This window comes from Gigantopelta aegis, chromosome 4, assembly GCF_016097555.1.
Source record: "Gigantopelta aegis isolate Gae_Host chromosome 4, Gae_host_genome, whole genome shotgun sequence".
Taxonomy (NCBI): Eukaryota; Metazoa; Mollusca; class Gastropoda; order Neomphalida; family Peltospiridae; genus Gigantopelta; species Gigantopelta aegis.
The window spans coordinates 87,497,330-87,521,401 of record NC_054702.1 but is presented as its reverse complement, the minus strand read 5'-3'; the positions used below and the strand labels follow the sequence as shown (position 1 = coordinate 87,521,401).

General features: G+C 38.9%; 3 protein-coding genes across 5 annotated transcripts in view; all 3 read right to left on the bottom strand.

Annotated features, from left to right (window-relative positions):
* LOC121371325 (interferon-induced protein 44-like) overlaps positions 1–12,089 on the bottom strand; it is a 219,557-nt gene extending 207,468 nt beyond the window's left edge. For both annotated transcript variants that reach the window (XR_005957789.1, XM_041497130.1), the window contains exon 1: positions 11,972–12,089. The gene's annotated coding sequence lies outside the window, so the exon portion shown is untranslated. The remainder of the gene's footprint in view (positions 1–11,971) is intronic.
* Positions 1–24,072, bottom strand: part of LOC121371328 (kunitz-type serine protease inhibitor-like) — a 33,600-nt gene that overhangs the window by 7,653 nt on the left and 1,875 nt on the right. The gene's annotated exons all lie outside the window — the stretch shown is intronic.
* Positions 21,720–23,484, bottom strand: LOC121371327 (interferon-induced protein 44-like). Its single transcript, XM_041497136.1, has 2 exons — positions 23,318–23,484; positions 21,720–22,903 (listed from the first exon to the last, which is right to left on the bottom strand). The coding sequence occupies exons 1-2, from the start codon at positions 23,475–23,477 to the stop codon at positions 22,629–22,631; spliced, it is 435 nt and encodes a 144-aa protein (XP_041353070.1). The 5' UTR covers positions 23,478–23,484; the 3' UTR covers positions 21,720–22,628.

Sequence of the window (24,072 nt, the reverse complement as noted above, 5' to 3'; positions counted from 1 at the left end):
CAACGCGACCCCAGGACAAAGAATACAATGACTAATGAGTGTGAAACAGAGGTAAGAATATGGATCAATGTTCAATGCCACCCCAGCACAAAGAATACAATGACTAGTGAGTGTCAAACAGAGGTAAGAATATGGATCAATGTTCAATGCCACCCCAGCACAAAGAATACAATGACTAGTGAGTGTCAAACAGAGGTAAGAATATGAATCAATGTTCATCGCCACCCCAGCACAAAGAATACAATGACTAGTGAGTGTCAAACAGAGGTAAGAATATGGATCAATGTTCAACGCCACCCCAGCACAAAGAATACAATGACTAGTGAGTGTCAAACAAAGGTAAGAATATGGATCAATGTTCAACGCCATCCCAGCACAAAGAATACAATGACTAGTGAGTGTCAAACAAAGGTAAGAATATGGATCAATGTTCAACGCCATCCCAGCACAAAGAATACAATGACTAGTGAGAGTCAAACAAAGGTAAGAATATGGATCAATGTTCAACGCCACCCCAGCACAAAGAATACAATGACTAGTGAGTGTCAAACAAAGGTAAGAATATGGATCAATGTTCAACGCCATCCCAGCACAAAGAATACAATGACTAGTGAGTGTCAAACAAAGGTAAGAATATGGATCAATGTTCAACACCAATATAAAAGTTGAAAAGTTAAATTAAAAAACTGTTCAGAGCTATGCAAAAACAAAACAAAAATACTACAATTAAGTAATTTGAAATAAAATTCAGTATCTTTTTAGACAATTCAACACAAGTTCAGGGTAAAATTGAAAGGATTCAACTACATTTTTTTGACAAAATACATACATATATCTTTTTTTGTTAATTTGAAATGATTGGACTCCACCAAAATGAATGGACTGTTCAATAATTATGTAATGCTCTTTGACATGTGATCACAAATCACAGCCCAAGTAGAGATGACGGGACATTGTGATAAAGTGATGACACATGATCACAAATCACAGCCCCAGCGGAGATGACGGGACATTGTGATAAAGTGATGACACATGATCACAAATCACAGCCCAAGTGGAGATGACGGGACATTGTGATAAAGTGATGACACATGATCACAAATCACAGCCCAAGCAGAGATGACGGGACATTGTGATAAAGTGGAGATGAGACGTGATCACAAATCACAGCCCAAGCAGAGATGACGGAACATTGTGATAAAATGGAGATGAGACGTGATCACAAATCACAGCCCAAGCAGAGATGATGGAACATTGTGATAAAATGGAGATGACACGTCATCATGAATCACAGCCGAAGCAGTGATTACTAACTTGCTATCATTAAATTCAAAATTGCAAACATTACACCTAGCTAAATTTATCTATTTTTCTATGCAGTGTCATCAAGAATTAATATCATAATTCATGTTTCCTCCTCTAATTAAGTATTAATTATATGTCATAAGTGTATTAATATATGTTACCATTTGTTGCGCATTGTATATATATATATCATATTTCATTGTGATAAAATGGAGATGACACATGATCATGAATCACAGCCCAAGCAGTGATGATGGGATATTGTGATAAAATGGAGATGACACGTGATCATGAATCACAGCTCAAGCAGTGATGATGGGATATTGTGATAAAATGGAGATGACACGTGATCATGAATCACAGCCCAAGCAGTGATGATAGCAATTGTTCACGAAAGGTTAGTATATTCTGGTATACAAAGCTGGGCATTAAATAGAGATGTTATATGAGTGGCCGTTAGATACCATTTATCTTACAATGCATTGTTTGAAAACATATTTAATGAGCAAAAATGATTTGGGATACCAGACCATGATGTGAAAAATTGAGGGAGTGATTAATTGTTCCCCTAACTTGGATTATGTGGAGCCATTTAAGCTATTATCATATTGAACTAAAGTCGATGACAGTCACTCTTCGCACCCATATTTTGGCTTCTTACACAATAAATATAACATCTTACCGTAATTTCACTTGAAATCAATATTTCGTAAAAGGTACAGTTTTTTAATCACAAGATATTTTTTCAAACACATTCAGGTGCATTAGTAATGTTCAAACAAAAAAAGGTCAATAGCAATTTTGCATTGGAATTTTACCAATATTCTTAAAATGGAAACGTTTGGTACTTGGTTTATGCAGTGTTCGAGATTTGAAATTTTGGCCAGTATCCCAGTTGGATACTAACATTTCAAAATCTGGTATCCCACCTGAGAATTTAGTATCCCACTTAAATGAAATTCATAAATAACACCATAACATACTTGGACGACACTGTTCTCGTTCCCAGTTTACTGCTACACCGCAATCGAAATCGTGGAATTTGTGAAATTGGCAATTAAACAGAATCTGCAGAAAGATTTGCTGCATCTATTTTTGCGTAATAATGACATAAATTAATATTTAGCAGTAATCTATAAGTGTTTCTGACATTACTAATGATAAACCTACCTGTATCAATTTCCTGCTTATGTGGAATCAATATCTCAAATAAAATTTGAAGGGAGGAAACATCCAACAAAAACAATAGCAACTTAGCGGTTCCCAGTCTATTGCTACCCCGCTATTGCTCCAGTGTAGCATTAGACTGGGTATGAGCTGGGGGAGATATTGTTACGGCATAGCATTAGACTGGATACGAGCTCGAAATACTGTTACCTAACTTCAGTAAATGACCGACGTTCATTGTTTCAGCGATTAAAAAACCCAACAACAATGTTACATTACATTAGTATCCTGGTGGGATACTGGGGTATTGAAGTCTGGTATCCAAAATTAAATTCTGGTATCCCCAGGATATCGGAATACTGTTAATCTCGAACACTGTTATGGTTATTGTGGTTATTGTAAGAGGATGGAAAGTGACGTCATTGGAATACTGACGTCATTGAAATAAAAAAAAGTAGCTATATTACTACAATGCTTCGCCACATTAAAAATATAAACTGGTCTACTAATCTTGACCCCTGTCAAAATTCTGTAACAAGCAGACAATGCTGTTTACAGGTCGATATGTTTTTATTTTTTATAATTCTGCATAAAATATTAAGTTTAAGTTTTAAAAGATGAAAGAAATAAAAAGTACATTTTCTCAAATATATCATATCAAAAAATTACCATTGGATATGTTTCATTTATTATGTATGAAGCCAAAACAAGGGTGTGAAAAGTGACTGCGTCGACCTTAGTCTAGGGGAGTGATCATGATGGGAAGAGAGAGCTCCCTTTAAGCGGCAAGGTGTGGGACAGGTGTTTAAACAAGTTGTAAGATAAATGGTATCCAGGGGCGTAGTGTGATCTGGACCTAGGGGGGGGGGGGGGGGGGGGTGTCAAATATGAACCAAGTGGACCTTTTTCTATTTTGATTTTGCACCACCAGAAACTCCACATGTATAAATCTGTACGTTTTAGTTCTGAAAGCGGACCATTTGCTTCAGCAGGTGCGTGCGTGTGTGTGTTTCGTCCGAACCCCCCTAGCCTACTCCCCTGGTATCTTAAAACAGACATGAATGCAGTATTGTATTTCTTTAATAATCTTTTTCAACTAGTACTTATTTACAGCCCTTGTGTTTGTTGCTAACTTACGCATCGCATACTATTCAGCTTCAGGTTAACGTATAGGTTAACTTGTAATATATCATAGGCTTCGGAAACGGAGAGTCCAGGTGGGGGTGCACTGGCCCCCTAACTCTGAAACTGGGAGGGGCCACAATATGCACAATATGAACATATGAACTGGCATTTAATAAGTGCCCCCCCCCCCCCCCCCAGTTGCTGCCATCTTCCGATACCTATGTATATTTATATTGTAAAATGTTGGGAGAGGCCTTAATATAAGCTAACGCATGTTGGCCAATCCACAGACAGCTACTATTTTTGAATGGCAAAAAATATTGTTTTAACCAACTTATAGATAACAAATCAATATTGAGTATTCTTTTTTCGCTCGGCTGTGGTGACCAGTTCATCATTTAGGAGCAGTCAGTATATGTCTTTAAATTGACAATACGCTCATGTATTATTGATGTTTCATCATAATGAATGATATTCTCAGCAACAGGTGTGTAAGAAAGATATTCTTGAAGTGGAGTGGGGGTGGGGTGGGTGGTTGGGGGGCAAGTCTAGCTTAGTCTGCAGAGTGCTTATTTAGTCTGTGGACCCATTCTGTGATTGGGAGTTTCCCATGCCAACCAGTGCCATGCGATTCGTATATCAAAGGCCATGGTATGTGCTGTCATATCTGTGAAAAAGTGCAAATAAAAGATTCCATGCTGGTAATGGAAAACTGTAGCTAGTATTTAGCTGGCAGGATCAGAAGATATGAAACGAAAACATGTTTGTAATTTTTCATACTCTTTTTAACATTGAATATAGAACTTGAAAAACATTACTGGTACTTTTCCTTGAACATACATACATTTGTATTATCCTATTGGAGCATCCAGTAATTTGATGGTAGATGATACATTTTAACTGACAAATAACAAAGCATAATATATTATAAGCTGACTAGTCTAGTATGGTTACAAGTGAAGCAAGAACAATCATACATATAAAATCAGGCATACAAAACACAACATACACAACATACACAATTAAAAACATTTAAGATATAAAATATACAAAGCACAATAAGGTGTACATAAACACACTCATAATGTGTAGATAAAAAAGATGACAAGTGATAGAAAAAGGCATATTTAGACATTAAAAAATATGGTATGACTAAAATGAGTGGGATCCATCCCCTTCGGTGGGTCCATTGGGCTATTTCTCATTCCAGCCAGTGCATCACGATTGGTATATCAAAGGCTATGGTATGTGCTATCCTTTCTGTGGGATGGTGCATATAAAAGATCTCTTGCTGCTAATGGAAAAATGTAGCGAGTTTCCTCTCTAAGACTACAATGTCATGTCAAAATTACCAAATGTTTGACATCCAATAACCAATGATTAATTGAATCAATGTGCTCTAGTGGTGTGAATAAACAAAACAAACAAAAGACAAAAATGAAAAGAGTGGTAAATATAGAGAATACTACATGAGTGGCCATTAGATACCATTTCTCTTACAAGCTGTTTCAAAACATATTTAATGGGCGAAAGGGAGTTGGATATGTTTTTAATTATATTTTTTTTACGTTAAATGGTATATAATATACAGGAATGTAGTATTCTATTTATTATATATCCTCTAAATTCAGGTTTTAAATAAATTAAAACATTTTTTCAAATAAAATCTATTTATGCCTTTATATTTCCAAGTAATTTGTGCATCCATGTGCTTGTGCAGGAAGTTTACCAGGGGGTCTAGACAGTAGCAATCAGAATTTATGGGGGGTGGGATGGAGACATGCTCCCACAGAAAATGTATTGAAAAATAAATTTGCTTGGGCAGTGGTTGTTTGTTCCATAAATCCCCTCTAACTCCAAATGTCCGTCTAGCTCTCGAAAGTCAAACTTGTCCAAATATCCGTCTAGCTCTTGAAAGTCAAACTTGTCCAAATGTCCGTCTAGCTCTCGAAAGTCAAACTTGTCCAAATATCCGTCTAGCTCTTGAAAGTAAGAGTACTCGGGCAAACCCCCTGAACATGCACCTGGCATCACCGCATAATCAGTTTCAGGTTAACTTAACAGGCCAATCAATTTTGATGGTGCTTTTTTCATTGGATGGCATGGTTGTGATGATCAGTCATCACCTAGAGAAGCCAATCATATAGCTTTAAATTGATATTGCATGTATGTGTGTTATTAGTGTGTGTTATCATAAATAATAAATGATGTTCTTATTAATGGGCGAGTAAGAAACACATCACAGCCATATTAATTAAGAGGAAAATACACCAGACGCAATACAGAGATAGAAATAAGCAGAATATTGAACTACTCCACCGGACAAATACATCTAGAAATCGACTGACAATATTTTTACTCGTCCAAATAAATAGTTTGTTTTAATCAAGTACGACAATGTTTTTCATTTCCTGAAAATGAAACAGCATTATACATTTTTACTTGTCTACTGGACAACCACGAAGGTACATTTTGTTTGTCTGGGCAGATTTTCACGGTCTGGACAAACAGATAAGTGCTTATTTCAAACACTGATATACACAAGATAAAATTGCAAAAAATAAATATGGTGCATGTGGGGGTTCAATAAACCAAATAACATCAGGTGCAAGGTGCACATAACTTTTGATAGATCAGTTAATACTAAAAGTCATGCCATTGGGGGCAGTTCCCCCCCCCCCCCCAAAAAAAAAGAGTCCGGAAAGCATTATAAAAACTTAAAGAAAATTATCTTCTTAACTGTTTAAGTAGTTTTAGACTATTAACTACACAGTTGCCCCCCCCCCCCCCCCCCCCAAAATAAATCCTAGCTACATCCCTGAAATGTGACTGTTTTGTTGTAAAACATGTATGCAATTTTATTTCATCCAATACCTCTTATGCTTGAAACAAAGAAAGTACTCCCATTTTGTGTGAAACTAGGGGTGTTGTAAAAAGATCCAGTTATATGGTAGGACTTTCCTTGGGCACTGTCACTATAAAGAACATTATAAATACTTATAATAAATAGAGTTAGATTAGTGACAGTGCCAAAGGAAACTACACAGTTGCCCCCCCCCCCAACCCCCCAAAATAAATCCTAGCTACATCCCTGAAATGTGACTGTTTTGTTGTAAAACATGTATGCAATTTTATTTCATCCAATACCTCTTATGCTTGAAACAAAGAAAGTACTCCCATTTTGTGCGAAACTAGGGGTGTTGTAAAAAGATCCAGTTATATGGTAGGACTTTCCTTGGGCACTGTCACTATAAAGAACATTATAAATACTTATAATAAATAGAGTTAGATTAGTGACAGTGCCAAAGGAAAGTCCCCCCCCCCCCCCCGAGAACAGGCTGATCACACCCATGACTCATTCTGTGTTGTAACTCCGTTAAGCTGCCGTTCTATACTTCCGCGTTGACCTACCACACATCCCACATTACTGTGATTATACTAAATACTAAAACAGACGGGAAAATACAAGTCAGTTGTGATAACAATTACGTACAATACAACACAACAACAGCAGCAACAATAACTTACATCTGAAAGTATCACCTGATGTTACTGCTTAATAAAATATGTATTAAACTCTGGAAACGTAAAGCAAAACTAGAAAATTTCCCGAAATTTACCACGTGATTTCTCAGTAACATTACTTCCTTTAGACACGTACAGCAAAGCAAAAAAATTCCCGAAATTGACCACGTGATTTCTTAGTAGCATTACTCGTGCTGCATGTTCCTCACCATAATGCAGGGGTGGGCACATTCTTGTGGGATTTCCTCGAGAGTGGCCAATACAGCAAATATTCACCAGTGTTTCTTACAAATTTATAATAAGTTCTATAAGCAGACGTGATAATATTTTCAAATCTATATATACTGAACAAAATAAGAAACTTCCGCTAACTTTGCTTGAACATAACTTGATGAAAACAAACCGGGGGAATAATTGTTATATATGCGTTTAAAGAGTGTTCCATGATGCATCGTTTGGTGCAAAAATCATGGAATAGGTTAACAGAAACTGGGAGAAATTTTGACCAAGTGTGGTAGGGGTTAAAAATAAAAACACCCACTTAATAACGGGTATGACCACCTCTTGAATTGACCACTGCAGTGCATCGCAGGCGCATAGCATTGACTAAAGTGTTGATTTCTGCCTGACTAAAGTGTTGATTTCTGCCTGTGGAATATTGTTCCATTCCTGAATGAGCGCTTGACGAAGTTCGTTGACGTTAGCGGGTGGGTTGGGACGACGCCTCAATCATCTGTCCAGACTATCCCAGACATGCTCGATGGGGTTGAGATCAGGACTTTTAGCGGGCCAGTCATCAGTGAAATCAATGTTATTTGTCCTAAGAAAATTTACAGTGTCTCTAGCTGTATGAGAGGTGGCATTATCATGCTGAAAAATCGAAATGTATGCGTTGTTACAAAGGAATGACGCGATGAGCGAGAATGTCATCGCGGTAACGTTGAGCATTTAAATTGCCATCAATGACGACTAGTGGTGAACGATAACCATGGGCAATGGCTGCCCAGACCATGACAGAACCCCCACCCCCGAAACGAGCTCGTTCAAGAACACAACAGTCAGCATAGCGTTCATTTCTCCTACGGTAGACGCGCACCCTGCCATCACCACGTTGTAAAGAAAATCTGGATTCATCCGAAAAAAGAACGGTATTCCAGCGTCGTCGTATCCAACGAGTGTGTACACGTGCCCAATTAAGACGATTTAGACGATGACGTTGCGTTAAAACGCACCCGACGTAAGGACGTCGTGCATGTAAACCGTTCTCCCGCAGACGATTACGAACAGTTTGCCCACTGATTCGGTTATTATGAAGCCCAGGTGTGTTAGCAGCAGTAGCAGTGGCAGTTTGGAATCGATTGCGCAAATGCATGTTCATGATATAGCGGTCTTGACCACGCGGTGTAACACGCGGACGTCCACGACGTGGCAAGTCGTTGGTGCTTCCTGTCGTTCGAAATCTTACGCGAAGATTTCGTATCGCTCGACTAGAACTCCCAACATGCCTTGCAACGTCTTCTGTCGACATGCCAGCATCAAGCATGCCAATCGCAAGTTCGCGTAATTTATTGGGTATTCTTGGCATACTAAAAATGCTAGAATGTAAACATGAATGCACGTGCAAATTGAATTTCACGTTGTCGACGATTAATAGTGCAAAAATAATCGACAACATTCATGAATCCTGATAATACAGCTCAAGGCTAATACTACCTATATAATTTCAATACACAATGAATTCTTTAACACAACAAATACTATATGTACAAATCGGAAGTTTCTATTTTTGTTCAGTATATATGTTTGTCGTTTTAAAATAGTCCATGATAAATTGCAGGCACGTACGCAGAAATTTATATGGGGTGGGTGGGTGCGTAATCGACGGCCCAAAGGGGGGGGGGGGGGGTCCGGGGGCATGCCTCCCGAAATTGTTTTAAATCTAGAATGCAGGAGGTGCATTTTCCTGCATTCTGGGAAGTAAATTTGAAATGTTTCTTTGCCTCAAAATGTGTCAAATATATTGTTTACACAGCCATTGACCTCGGCAGACTATGGGGGGGGGGGGGGGGGGGCTGCGCACGGGCCTGACTTGTATGAATAATTCGGTCTATGTTGTTTTATGCTTACAACAGTTCCCAGGCGCATATCCAGGGGTTCATGGTGGTGGTGGTAGTGGTGGTGGTGAGGGGGGAGGGGGCGCTGAACAGGGTGAGAGGTGTTTAAACAAGCTTTTATTTATTTATTTGAAGTCGGCGAAAAAGATGGAGCACGCCTCTGCTACCTCCACTACACTGTACCGGCCTCGGTGGCGTCGTGGTTAGGCCATCGGTCTACAGGCTGGTAGGTACTGGGTTCAGATCCCAGTCGAGGCATGGGATTTTTAATCAAGATACCGACTCCAAACCCTGAGTGAGTGCTCCGCAAGGCTCAATGAGTAGGTGTAAACCACTTGCACCGACCAGTGATCCATAACTGGTTCAACAAAGGCCATGGTTTGTGCTATCCTGCCTGTGGGAAGCGCAAATAAAAGATCCCTTGCTGCTAATTGGAAAGAGTAGCCCATGTAGTGGCGACAGCGGGTTTCCTCTCAAAATCTGTGTTGTCCTTAACCATATGTCTGACGCCATATAACCGTAAATAAAATGTGTTGAGTGCGTCGTTAAATAAAACATTTCTTTCTTTCTTTCCACTACACTGTTCCCATGCAGTGGCGGATCCAGAAAATCCATTTTTTTTGGGGGGGGGGGGGGGCAGTGAGATTAAGTGGAATGCCAAGGGAACTTTGGGGGAGGTTTGGAGGGGGATCGTAAAAAAAGAAGAAATTTAATATATAATAAAATTATAACTATCGCAAAATTTAGGGGGGTGCGGGCCTCTGCCCCCTAGATCCGCCTCTGCCATGGTATTACTATTTAACTGTAACTGGGATTTTATAATGGAGGCATGACGTGGTGGTGGTGGTGGAGGAGGAGGGGGCAGACACTCTTGAGTCGCGTTATGGGGCGACAGGCAAATATAAATGGTAGTGAGAAAATGAGGTGTGATTGGGTTGGGGTGAGGTAGGGTATGTCCGCCCACCGACTAATCCAGTGGTACAACACCTCATTATTGACACTTACATCCCACACACACATATATATATATATATATATATATATATATATATATATATATATATATATATATATATATCTATCTATATCTATATCTATATCTATACATATATACATACATACACACACACTCACATACATACATACATACATACATACATATATATATAGTCTGTTTACCAAACCCTCATTATTGTCTGAATCTTGCATTTTGGTACCCACAACTATTCTTTGCGGTTTTTACATCTTTGGAAGGTGATGATTGAGGATTCGAGGGGTGCAAACTCGGCACCCTTGAGCATTTTAAAATATTCAACATGGCGTCCAAGATAGCTGCCCAAAACCAAAACTGGCAATAAGTATGGTATTTTAACACCTATGATAAAACTGTTGATATCTGAGACAGTGTTTTACAGATCAAGGAATTCATTAGAACTACTCCAAGTTGCAACATCATTTAACTTCAAGATTGCCGCCACTACAGCAGCCACAACAAGGAAATTGCAATGCATCCCATTTTACATCAACGAGGAAAATATTTTTATGTTAGTGACAGAGCTATAATGGCCGAGAGATCCATTTATGAGAAGCTTTTGCTAAATCAAATACTGCATATCATTTAAATCAAAAATAACCATAAAAATGACGTAGCCATAAGTAAGAGCATGGCAGGATCTGACATTCTATTTTACCCCAAACAATAGTTTATACGTCAAATGCAAGGTTCTATTGAGCAAAGAATTCAGTCCTCACATTCACTTTCTAATAGAGATATTTTATAACTTCTTGTTTCAGGATGACTACCAGAATGGCAGCTAAAGCAAAGAAACGATAACGCTATATGTTTATCATCAACTGAAACAATAATTTTGAAACCAGCTACTAAAGTTTAAAGGTCTATTAATATTTAAAAAAAATATTTATGTTCAAAACTTTATTAAATAAATATATCGTTTTGATTAAATTAGTCTAATGGTTTGATTTCACATGCCCTTTGTTTCTTTTCTTGTTTCTTTCAAAATCCTGTTGTAAATAATACCCTCTTTTTTAATTTGATTGTTATGGAAATACATTTGTAGACAAATTGTATATGCATACAGTACTATTGTATTATTATTATTATTATTCTCCTAGAACCCCCCTACAATAAACATTTTGGCCCATATAGAAGAAACAAACACCATATAATTGCATACAGTCAGTGCATTCTGACTGCCGACCACTGAACTGAGAATGGGAATGGGAACTAATTTTACGTGCCCCTATCCATCATGGTTCAGGCACGCCCACCACGGATTTAGCCTCTGACATCGCCAGTGACTAACTCCGGAGCAGGAGGGGGGGGGGTAAGTTTGAAGTGGGCAGAATTTGGAAAAAAGCCATTTAGTACGGTCGACGCCAGCGCGGACCAAATAGCAGACACTTCATAAAGCTTGAAGTACACCGAGTGGGAGCCGTGCTCTGATTGGCTGAATTTCGATTCCTCGGTGAAGCCTGTTTTTTACCTAAGTCTATGAAGATTAACTGCATACCTAGACATGTCCGGACTCTAAGTTTTAAACCCAAAATAGGTAAGACTGCTCGGCCGAAAAGTTTTAAGGTGATTTTGAGCAATTGAACGGGCGCCAAAGTAAAATGCGTTAGACTACTTATAAAAAAAATAAACATAAGACTTTTGAACTGCTTCCAAAATGTTTAAAGTCTAACTAGCCCAAAAAAAAAAAGAGGTTACTCACGGAGGTAAAGGAAGTTGGTAGAGGGGATGTCGTCAAGGAGAGCTGATGAAGAGGGTCGAATCCAGATGGTGGAGGGCTTGCCGGAATGTGGACTGGGCGATGCTCCCGACGAGTGGACGGTAGTCCTCCCCGGCAACGGTCTTGATGACGCGGTGGATGGTCGGGTTGTCCATTTCGTCGAGAAGCATCCCTTGGTGGAAAAGTCCCTTCCGGCGGACAGTAAGGCAGATCCCTCTCCCATCTTTCATAATAATCCTCCTCACCGAGTACTCTCCTTCCGTCCGCGGCAGAGGTTCGAAGGTCTCCGGACCCGGTTCACATAAGAGCCGACGGACATCCCCGATGTTAGTCTTGACCAGCCTTGCGTAACGCGATGGTAGCTTGCCAGATTGTAGTGTCCAAGGCTGGCCGATGGTCGGATCCTCTATCGGCGGCGGTAGAGTCGGTGTAGTCGGTTGTGTCGGCGGACTTGGCTTGTCTGGTTGGTCGCCTGGGGACACAACCGCCTTCCGTTTCCCAACGGCCACAAGACGGGCCTGGATTTCTGCAGCGCCACTTTTCCTGGGTGGGCGTGGCATCGCTGGTAACCCGGAGGCTGAAGGCTTCGGAGATGTGGGGGGCGATTCCCTCAGGGCCCTGTTGAGGTCCGCTTCCGGCTTCGCCACTGGCAAGTCAACAGCTGGATACAGCAGGGCTGTGTCAGTTGGTCTCGCTGGTGTAGACTGGGGCTTGGGGCGTACAGCGGAAGAAGTCGCCGCCGGTAGTTGAGCTACCGGTTTTGACCTCCCCCGGTCCGCCCCTGGCGCGTCCGTCTTTCTCCTCCTCCTCCTCCTAGATGGCTTCCTCGCTGGTTCACCGTACACCAAGGTCACGGTTGCCCGTGGCCCGGTGTACGTGACGCGGTACTCCAAAAGCGCTCCGTACGAAACAATGAGTCCCCCCAGGTGGGGGGGTAGCTCGAGAGAGCAGGCGCACACGTCCTGCTTCATCTTTGTTTAGATCGGAAATGACTGAAAAAATGCTGAACTGAGAGAACTCATCACATGATACATTGCCTTTTATACCACATACATACCGCCCTCTATAAATACAAATTACCTCCCTTGTTTATTTCTGTATACTAGGAGAAATAAATTTCGTTCTAATTCGGATCTCAAACGAAAGAAATTACATTTAAATAAGTAATTGTTGCCATTATATTGTATGTCTATAGGAAAAGGCCTAGGAAGTTAGCAATCACACCTAAATGTTCTTGTTTCAGGATGACTACCAGAATGGCAGCTAAAGCAAAGAAACGATAACGTTATATGTTTATCACAATCTAATTAAAATTAGCTCCACTATTACATGTGGATCTAACAGCAGCCAGTTGCAGCTCATGTCCACCAATCAAAACCTTACTTGCAGAATCATGCCAGTGATTTGAAAATAATTTGAAAATATTCTGAATTATCCTGAGGGTATACGTTCCTGTTCATGGCAGTACAGTTCTTGCTCCCACATCCCAACCGTAAATAAAATGTGTTGAGTGCGTCGTTAAATAAAACATATCCTATCCTTCCTTCCACCTGCTGTTGGATGTCTAACATTTGGTAATTTTAACATATACTCTTCAAAAAAAGAAACGCAAAAGGGTACAAATGGGTTATAACTCCGATTTTATGTTTCCTACCGGTTCATGCTTTGTGAATATAAGGTCATTGCATGCCCCAAACACATTCCCACGGTTACATTCGATAAAACGTAGCTACTGTACAATAAAGTTCCAAAATGTGAATATTCGCAAAAACGCAGCCACGTGCAAACCATGTCACCACTGCACGTGCTTTGTCTGCACGTGCAACATGAACACCGACAGTATAAAAGTGCAGGCTGTTCGCTTGCCTGGCCTCTGTATCTGGCCGACAGTTGACAATCCAGGACATGCCACGTCTCAGTGAACCGCAGAGAAACAATGCCATCGGCCGACTAGACGCAGGCGAATCCAGAACGGCCGTTGCCAGGGCATTCCATGTGTCCCCAAGCACCATCTCCAGACTGTGGGACCGTTACCAGCAACATGGATCAACACGTGACCTCCCTAGATCCGGTCGACCACGGGTCACTACCCCCGGGCAGGACCGCTACATCCGGGTACGCCACCTTCGGGAACGATTGACTACTGCCACCTCTACAGCCGCAGCAATACCAGGTTTGCGCAGGATATCCGACCAGACCGTACGGAACCGCCTACGTGAGGTAGGAATTCGTGCCAGACGTCCAGTTCGAGGTGTCATCTTAACACCACAACACCGTCGACTCCGACTGCAGTGGTGCCAGATTCATCGACAATGGCCTCAACTGCGATGGAGACAGGTGTGGTTCAGTGACGAGTCCCGATTTCTGCTCCGACGTCATGATGGAAGATGTCGCGTGTATAGGCGTCGTGGTGAACGTTATGCGGCAAACTGCGTGCAGGAAGTGGACAGATTCGGCGGGGGTAGTGTCATGGTGTGGGCAGCCATCTCACACACTGGCAGAACTAACCTGGTCCACGTGCAGGGCAACCTGAATGCACAGGGCTACATTGACCAGATCCTCCGGCCACACATCGTTCCAGTTATGGCCAACGCCAACGCAATGTTCCAACATGACAACGCCAGGCCTCACACAGCACGTCTCACAACGGCTTTCCTACAGAACAACAACATTAATGTCCTTCCTTGGCCATCGATATCACCGGATTTGAACCCAATTGAGAATCTATGGGACGAGTTGGACCGACGCCTCCGACAGCGACAACCACAGCCCCAGACCCTGCCCGAGCTGGCAGCAGCCTTGCAGGCCGAGTGGGCCACCATCCCCCGGGACGTCATCCGTACTCTGGTTGCTTCAATGGGCAGGCGGTGCCAGGCAGTTGTCAAACCCGGTATTGACTCCAGATGACCTTGACCTTGGTGGTGTGTCCTATCACTTACTCACAATGGACTAGAGTGAATTGTGAACAATCCTGCAACATTTGGTAATTATCGGACTCACCATTCAATAATTAAATCAATTCTCCAAATGTTACGACAATGTGGTTTTGCGTTTCTTCTTTTGAAGAGTATATAATCTTAGGGAGGAATCGGGTGCATGTGCAGGGGGAGGGTATTGGAGGTCGAAACCCTTACTTGCCCAAGCTTAAAAAAAATTGAAATGTATTTTCTGGGGGACCATGGCCCCATATAAACTTCGCTCAACACAGTCTATAACCCCAACCCCGCTGAAATCCCTGCACACGCGCCTTGAAAACACGCTACATTTTTTTTTAGCAAGGGATCGTTTATATGTACCCCCCACAGACAGGATATCACATACCATGATCTTTTATATACCCGCCGATGGGGATCGATCCTAGATTGACCGCGCATTTCCAAAAAACACCTTTTTAGGTCTAAGTAATGAATAAAAATAACATAGTCTTGAAAAATGTTACGTAAATTGAACACAGTACCCTCTTCCTCTACCCCTAGAGCGTTACGTAATTAGTAACACCCCCTTACATGTAACGCGTATGCCAACAGCTGGCAATTCCCAGTCTGGAGCTCCATGCGGTAAGACGTGTTTGTTTCGCTGGTGCACACTGCACGTGCTTTCGTGTGCTCGACTTGGGGATCCTTCATTTCGTTGTTTTTGTCAGCGAAATGAAGTTTTCTACTGGGATGTATGCGGCCATTGCAACTGATTGAACGCTGGAACGCTTCTTGTTTCGACAGTCTGCACCACCAGGTTGGATTCTTTTTGAGCGAGATTCCTCGCCTCCACGTAATTTCTCCGTCTGACTATGTTGACTTTTTTTTTCGGGACTCGTATGACGGCCATTCTGCAGAACGCCACGGTTGTTCGCGTTTAGTCTCTACATGTCCGAGCCTGTCCTGGCAGCACTGGAAGATTGACCGCCCCACTCTAAGAAGAAATAGGAAGCGGGGTCGGCCCCTACTACTCTTTTCTAGACTTTACTTTGCTTTATAGTGATACCATTTCGTATCCTCCGGAGTCGGGCCCGTCCGCACCACTATACCAACCCACGACGACAGGACTATACACTAGTCTGATTCTCTCGTTCAGACGATCCGGCTTCTCAAGATCTGTATAGCACTACACCTTCAACGTCTATCGACTGTCAATCTAGGGTTTTTCTTGACGGGATGCAACCCATCTCATCCCTATAAGTTGTGCACCCAAACGGCCTTAACGAGGCCACTCACGTGGACATATCGATCGGACTTTAAACTTTTAGATCTGCGTTCAAAAGTTTGTCAAAATTACTCTCTTTTTTATTATTATTAAATAGTCCGATCCTCTCTTCTTTCTCTTATTTAATTTTGGACTGTCCTTCTAAAATGCTCCAAATTATATAAATATTCGGCCGAGCAGTCAATTCTTTTTATTTTTGGCTTGTAACTTTTTTTGTTTCTTTTTTTTAAAATTTATTCTATTAACTTTTTTTACTAATTGCTATTTTAAAAATTCTGCCCATTTTCAACTCTACCCCCCCCCCCCCCCCCCCTCCTCCATCCCGAGTCAGGTCACCGATCTTATCGGAGGCGGACTCGGGATGGGCGTGTTCGAAACCCTAGTGGTATATGGGCACGTTAAACAAGTTATCATCATCATCATCATCAACAGCTGGCCACTGTCAAAATTTTAAGGCAAATCCCCCACCCACCGACCCCTGGAAAGGCGTTGTACCATACCTCTATGGATATAAATATGTTTTGGAAATATGAGACGACCCCTCAATCAAGACAGTTAAATTTGTTCAAAAATTGCGAAATCTCACGTGATCTCTTGTTGGGGAATTCCACACTTGTGATAAGCCAATGAAAACCGAGATCGGAAGGAGCCCGTCAAAAGTGTTCCACTTTCGAAATACTGGCTTTGTTTTTGACCTGGATAATTTTCTAAATGGAATGTTATAGCCACACATTTTGTTTTTCCAGAACGGGAGAGGAAGGTACATGCGACAAAGGTCACACCTCAGGTATCAGTAGTCTTTGTTTTATACCTTATATCATCCTCCAGTTAAAAGTGTTGTATTTAATACTGGTGTCCATTCTATATCTATGCAGATTCCAAAGTTTGTAAAGTTAAAATAGCTTGTTAACTTCTTATAATTGTGAATAGCTGATACGGAAACGTGAATATCAGATTAGTTACCATCCACTCTAATTTTTTCACGAACATGAATAGTGGTTGAATTACTACACAGACATTTGAAGTTGATTCTTGAATATAATAAGTCCTTTAAGGCAACACATCACCATTTGTCATGTCATTACTAGTTGTAGCAGCTTAATATAGTCCGGTTTAGGAAATAGTTCTTCACCAAAAAAAATTCTACAAAATTCTGATATGGCTTTTGAAATCTTTCCTTCATGATTATAAATAGGTTGACCTTTGTAGTATTTAAATAACCCATTGGGTTGAAGTTAGTTGTTATATGTAGTACTAACTGATAACAACTGTGCATGTGGCATAGTGCCAGTTGTATCACAGCAACACGAGGCTTTACTCTGGCACGAGGGTGGTAAACTAAAAAAAGTTGTGGTTGACCCATGTTGATTTTTTACATGGTACTTGTCAGTTGAGAGCACTCCCTAAACTTAGTAGTCACATGACCCTCTCGATAGTGTTGTATTTTTTGCAGAATATATTCTGACATAGAAATAGTATTGAACTGCATGGTGGTATAGAACCTAAATCACTACTCCACATCTGTCTTATAAATCCTCTCCACATCTCAGGTTTATAAATCACTACTCCACATCCGTTTTATAAATCACTACTTCACATCTCATAATTTTATAAATCACTACTCCACATCTCATAGTTTTATAAATCACTACTCCACATCTCATAGTTTTGTAAGTCATTACTTCACATCTCATAGTTTTGTAAATCACTACTCCACATCCATTTTATAAATCATTACTCCACATCTCATAGTTTTGTAAATCACTACTTCACATCTCATAGTTTGGAAGTCACTACTTCACATCTCACATCTCAAACAACAAAATGTCAAGTATTTATTTTCATTCAAAAAGTAAATTGTACATTTTAATTTGTTAAATTATTTATTGCAATAACACAATATCATGTAAATGGTTGTGTGGGTTGTTTCACTTATGTCTGTGATGTGCACACATATTAAAAAATGTCACAATGAGCATCTCGCCACCTTTTGAGATAATTTCTCCTGTATACTGGTCTATGACAAACTGGTACAATACAGCTTGCAAGACTTAGATTCTCATGTACATCATCCCACTCAAAATGTTAAAACATTAAAAACAGAAAAATCATTGCTGCACATTTTTTTTATAAGTATTTAAGTGCGAACAAATTATGGCATGTGCAGATGGATAAACATCTGCATTTATCTTTAAAATGTTTAATTGTACAGAGCTGTTTAGCAAAGTTCCACACGACTAAGGGATACATGGAAATATATTTTTCTAAAATGGTTCTTCTGTTTGCGTGTGGGTTATTTAACCAACTTTAAACTCATGCATGCTGCAAACTGGTTACATAGTGAATCATCACACATTCTAAAATTAAACGTTGTACACTCCAGAAGATAACTAATTATTCTAATTTGAATGGAAATTGGAGGTAATTTATCAGGTTATATAAATATAATTCATGTAATCAAAAAATCATGTGAACCAACTTTCAATTACTTAAAATGTCTGAATATTGTCCCTGGAATAAATACTATTTGTACATTTGACAGTAAATGTATGGCATGAACATTGAAACATATGCTATGTATAATGAAGTCCTTGCTGATTTACTCATCTTGAATGAAGATCATGTATCTAAAAACAATATTCCTATTTCACAAATAATGTGGAGGTTGTAATATAATGTGTTTAAAGTGTAAATGGTAAACTAAATATGATCATTTTAGACATTATACAGGATTCTTGTAACCTGTTTTCTGTTGCCATTAAAATGTAACTACAAATAAATCCATTCTATTGTTCTGAGTGTTTGTTCAATATTATTTTGAATCGCAGCATAAATTATTTGCTTCATTTCCGCACCATCATTTTTGAATCATACACAATAAATATATATATATATTTTTAATTATTATGTCATTCGAATATTGACATCATTCAAATTCAAAACCAGCTATATTATTACTGTGTTTTGCAACATTAAAACCCCCATCTATGTACCTTCACCCCTTTGGAAATAGTTTCCATACTGAGCAGACAAAGTTCTTTACAATATTTGTTAAATACTGTAGATCTTGAAATTAATGTGATCATATTATTAATGCGAAAAATGCGAGTTCGTGTTATTCACATTAACAATATGACACATTTATTTCTATGTTTTGTCAGTGTATTCCACTTTATTAAAACAAAACAAAGATTAAAATTCTAATATATTTATAAAACAAAACAAAGATTAAAATTCTAATATATTTATAAAACACAACTGACAAAATGCATTGCGCCTAAATGGGTTTTAGCAAGGGTCTCCAGAAGTACTTGAGTATAAACTTGGGCACGGGTCTAGTAAGACTCGAGTCTGTACACCTGAGACCACGTAGGGCATTAGTTTCAGCAGTAATTAATCAGTAATACAAGTTACACAATAATCCCTCGAGTACTCAAGTCAAATGTTTTGAACTCGTCGAATCCCTAGTTTTAGCATGCTAATCCTGAGGTCGACCAATTATTTGTTTTTACTGTTCAAGTTCGCTTTGTCAGAATACCACTGGGTGAATTGTTCTTTCATTATGACTTTGAAATCGATGTTCACAGATAAGTCCATTGATTGCAACTCGCCAACTTAGGAAGATACATTTGTAATAGTACATGTGTGTCAATGTTTAGCCAGATTTAGGTAACTATACACGTTACATAAATGGTTGCTGCAAAAATAAGCTTCGAGTTGATGTTACAAAAAACACTACAGACTGAATGGGTTAATTGATGTGTTAGTGAGTTGATCTCATTGAAGACATCTGTAACTTGGATTTAACTGAAAAATACACAGTCGTCAGTTGTTTGGAAAGTAATATTTCAAAGGGAGGCCACTCACATTAATTTCATGTCGCATTTTAGTTTGGCTATCGTCACTCTCAGTAATTTTGGGACGTGTTAATTTCAGGATCTACAGTATAACATAAACAATTACCATTGGATATGATATATCATCAGTTGATCTGGGTTTTTTCAGTGGTTGAGTCGATGTCATTTGAAGATTTCTGACAACACTGACCTTTACGTGTGGAACGTTGTGTCTCCATAGAAGTTCACTTTTCACGTGTCCTGATTAACGTTTCACAATTCACTTTCATGACGGTTTCCACCAAGTTCACATAGACTGAGTTCATTTGTAACTTTCGTTTCTGTAGATGGTCATGGATTCTACCATACTGTCCATACCATACCATACCATACCATACCATCTAATCTAATCGTATCATTTCCACCCAGTTAGCAACCAAACATAAATCAAAAATGTTTGTAAAATGTACCCAAAATCCATGCAAGAAGAAACTACAGTATTTACATTTTCAACATAATGTAATTGATTTTGCATTAATATGTAGGTTCATTTCACAAAGCTATTTTTGACAAACAAGAAGGATAAAATGATTTAAACATGCATACTTACAAATCTAGTGTAACTGTACTTTGCTGTTCATGTCACAAAAACGAGCATGTTCATTTCTTTATTCACACGTGACCCATGACATGAAGGTGTAAAGTGTCACATGAATGCCAATGCGGCATGCACTTTGAAAATGAGTTGTTCGTTTTATTCTGTTCACGCGTGAATGGTGAAAAGTGAATCATGACATGTGAAAATTGAACTTCTATGGAAACCCAGCCGAAAGTAAACAAATGTCTGTCACATTCATAGAAATGTTAGTAAAATGAGGCTAAGAAAGAACATTGAACTTACCGTAATCCACTTATAAATACAGCAAATGTTTTATACCTTATTTCTATGATTTTCAAAGACTGTAATTTGAAAAAAATACCTTAATTTAAGAAAAATATTTTTGTCTGTCCTCTGCTATAGTGCTATCTAGTTATTTAAGTCACATGATTGTCATGGTGTCTGCTGGCAAAATGCTCTTCGCAGTTACCTGCCAAAAATATATGGTCCTTATATGTTTTAACATAAATGTATTTCTGGATGTTGTTTATATATTTTTTAAAACTCAGAATGCATCTTATAATTTTTTAACCAAACAATTGTACCATTATAACCATTAATTCACTCAACTTATAACCTGGTTACAAGATATCAGAATTGTTATATTCGTTTTCCAAAAATGCTGTCTGTTAAAGGGACAGGCAACTCAAACAAGAGCCTTATGTGTTGGAAAGATGCATACCTGGACTACCAACACATGCTGACACTTTAACAAATGAAAAACGCGTAATTTTAGAGTTAATAAAAAACCCATGATTATTCCTGCCATTTTGTTATGTTTTGTGATATAGTTTGGGATGAAGCGACGTCCGCTCCGTCCAACTCCTCTATGCACAGTGTAAACAAACGCTCTAATTTACGACAAGGCACTTCGCTTTCATCAACCTGACTTGTAAAACAACATAAATGACTTGATACTATAATAAACTATTTAACTAAATATATTTCAATTTGCATCAATAGAACGAAATGGAATTATAGTATTTTTCTCTTTTAAAAAATCCAAAGAAAAAATGCATATTATTAGACCCACTGGTAGGGTACATTCGAGCAAAAACGACCACTCAGTTGGTCAGCTTTGTGATTTTAGATGGGAAAGTCTACTTAATCAAAGGTTTTACATAATTACGTACAGTAATAAAGCAGGACGGCTGATAATATCCATTATGATTTGAGGGGTGTCCGTGCGGTTATCACACAATACCCTGTGATCTTAATAAAAGAGGCATGTCTTTTTAGTGTGTCTAGACACAGTATCTGGGGACCGTCTAAATATACACCTGCCAATCAGGAACCACAGATACAGGCCACGGAAAGAAAAAGACCAAAATAACGGAAAACCCCCCCCCACAATAATGTGCATTATATATATCGTTGACTATGCATACCAGGCCAAGTGCCTTAATGTGCCCTTCCTTTAACATATGTTTTTATAAAACACTGAAACTTTTTGTTTTATGAAGTTCTGGCTGTAAGCTACACCACTAAACATTTCACTCAGTGTGGGAAACTTTGCTACATGAGATGAGATGAGATGAGATGAAACCCAAACCATTAATACATTGTTAACTTAAGGAAAACCAATAATTTGTTAAGATTCTATAAATCACATTTTGATTGTGCACCAAAAAACCCAGGCAACTGTATTTGTCTAAAAAAACCCAAAAATTGTATAAAAAAATATGTTTACATAGCTTACAAAATATGCAAAAGTTTACACAATGTATGCATAATTATAAAAATCTGTATCAATATAAAATAAGAAATACATTTATGTAATATGCATCATATGATAAAGTTGTATGGATGTCTAAACAAATTAAAAAGCAATGACTATTATCCACCAGAAGGCTTAAAACTGCCTGTATATAAATGTAATTGATTACATGTGCACAACACAAAAGCCATGGGTTCCAGCACCTCAACAAGATTTAAAATGTCATGTTTAACTTTCATCAACAAAGTTGTAGAGATAGTCGTCTGCGAATCTCAGCATCTGTCTGACACTCAGCAATGCCGGTATGTTGACACCCTGGTCCAACTCCATCTCTCTCTCGTAATTCTTGACTGGCAGGATGTGAGCCCGTGGTAATCCCACGAGCTGTGACACCTCATCAACAAGATCCTGGACTGCCTGGCTGTAGAAGACCTGAGACAGGTCCTGTTCCACTTCCTGACACACACGGTCCACTTTGGTGAGCAGAACCACTTGGGGGATACCTGTTGTAAAACAGAAAAATCATCTTGATAGTTATTTGAAGACGTTTGCTTTTAAAATATACCAGTAATAACAACCACTTCAAGGCTTATGTAGTCCAAAACTGGTCGTAAAATTGCAATTACAATCCGGGCTGTCTTTTACCTATTGAAGATCTCTAATAAAGACAGCTCTAGCATACAGTGGTGAAAATGTACTTGTAATTAGGATGGAATTTGATGAAGGAAAATTTAAGGGGAGCTAAAAACATAAAAACTAACACACTAAAAATTCAAAGCATCTTTAGAGGATGATCAAACAATGGTAAGGAAACATGAACTCATGCACGATGTGCAATGAAGTTTGATCTATTTAAGACACAAGTTATTAATTAAACTACTATTACGTTTTGAGCCAAACATTCAGTATTGACGTACCTCTTTGATTTGCCTTTTGTTGTGTGGCTTTAATGTTTGTTAGAATCTTTTCAGGAAAAACATCCACTGAGCATCCATCCATGACAAATGCAATGACATGGATTTTATCCTGTAAAGTTGGATTTTTCTTGTAACCTGTTACTTCTGGGCTGACTGGCATTGATGAATTGAACTGTAGAAAGAATAAAATATATAATCTAGTAAACATGAGCTACCAATTTAAAAACAAAATCTGTAGAATACTTTGGAAAGTGCAACACATTTCTGTTCCTTATTTTAACCAGTTTATATCACACTCATTGGCATATTTCAAAAGTGGTTGGCACAAGGCCCAAAAATTCAAATTAGCAGCTCAAACTGGGGTTTGCCTTGAATAAGTTTGTATATGTAAAACCAAATCCTGTTTAAGCTGTTATAAACATTAGGAATCCCAGAAACACATAGTGTACAAACATTAATATTCTAAGCAAGAAAATGTAATTACTATCCAGTTTTATTCAATAAAAGACTTGTTAGCAGTGGGCATGTTTAAATGTCTGTAAAGTTAGGAATACCCCTTTAAGAGTCGTGACTGTCATTTCTTAATGAAGTATAATAATGAAGAAAACACTTCAAAATATATATCTCTGTGTGGTATAAAATGTTCATTAAAATTATATACTGATGAATTTTTTATTTATACTAGTTTTTACTGGATGTTTATTAATTTCCCATTGTCCCAGTATTGTATGACTAGTTTATAAAAATAGCATGGT

Excerpts from the sequence above, each read along its gene's own strand:
- LOC121371327 (XM_041497136.1), bottom strand. The coding sequence starts at position 23,477 with ATGCCAGTCAGCCCAGAAGTAACAGGTTACAAGAAAAATCCAACTTTA. Across the intron at positions 22,904-23,317 it reads ACAAAAGGCAAATCAAAGAG|GTATCCCCCAAGTGGTTCTG; the intron begins GTACGTCAATAC and ends GTTTTACAACAG.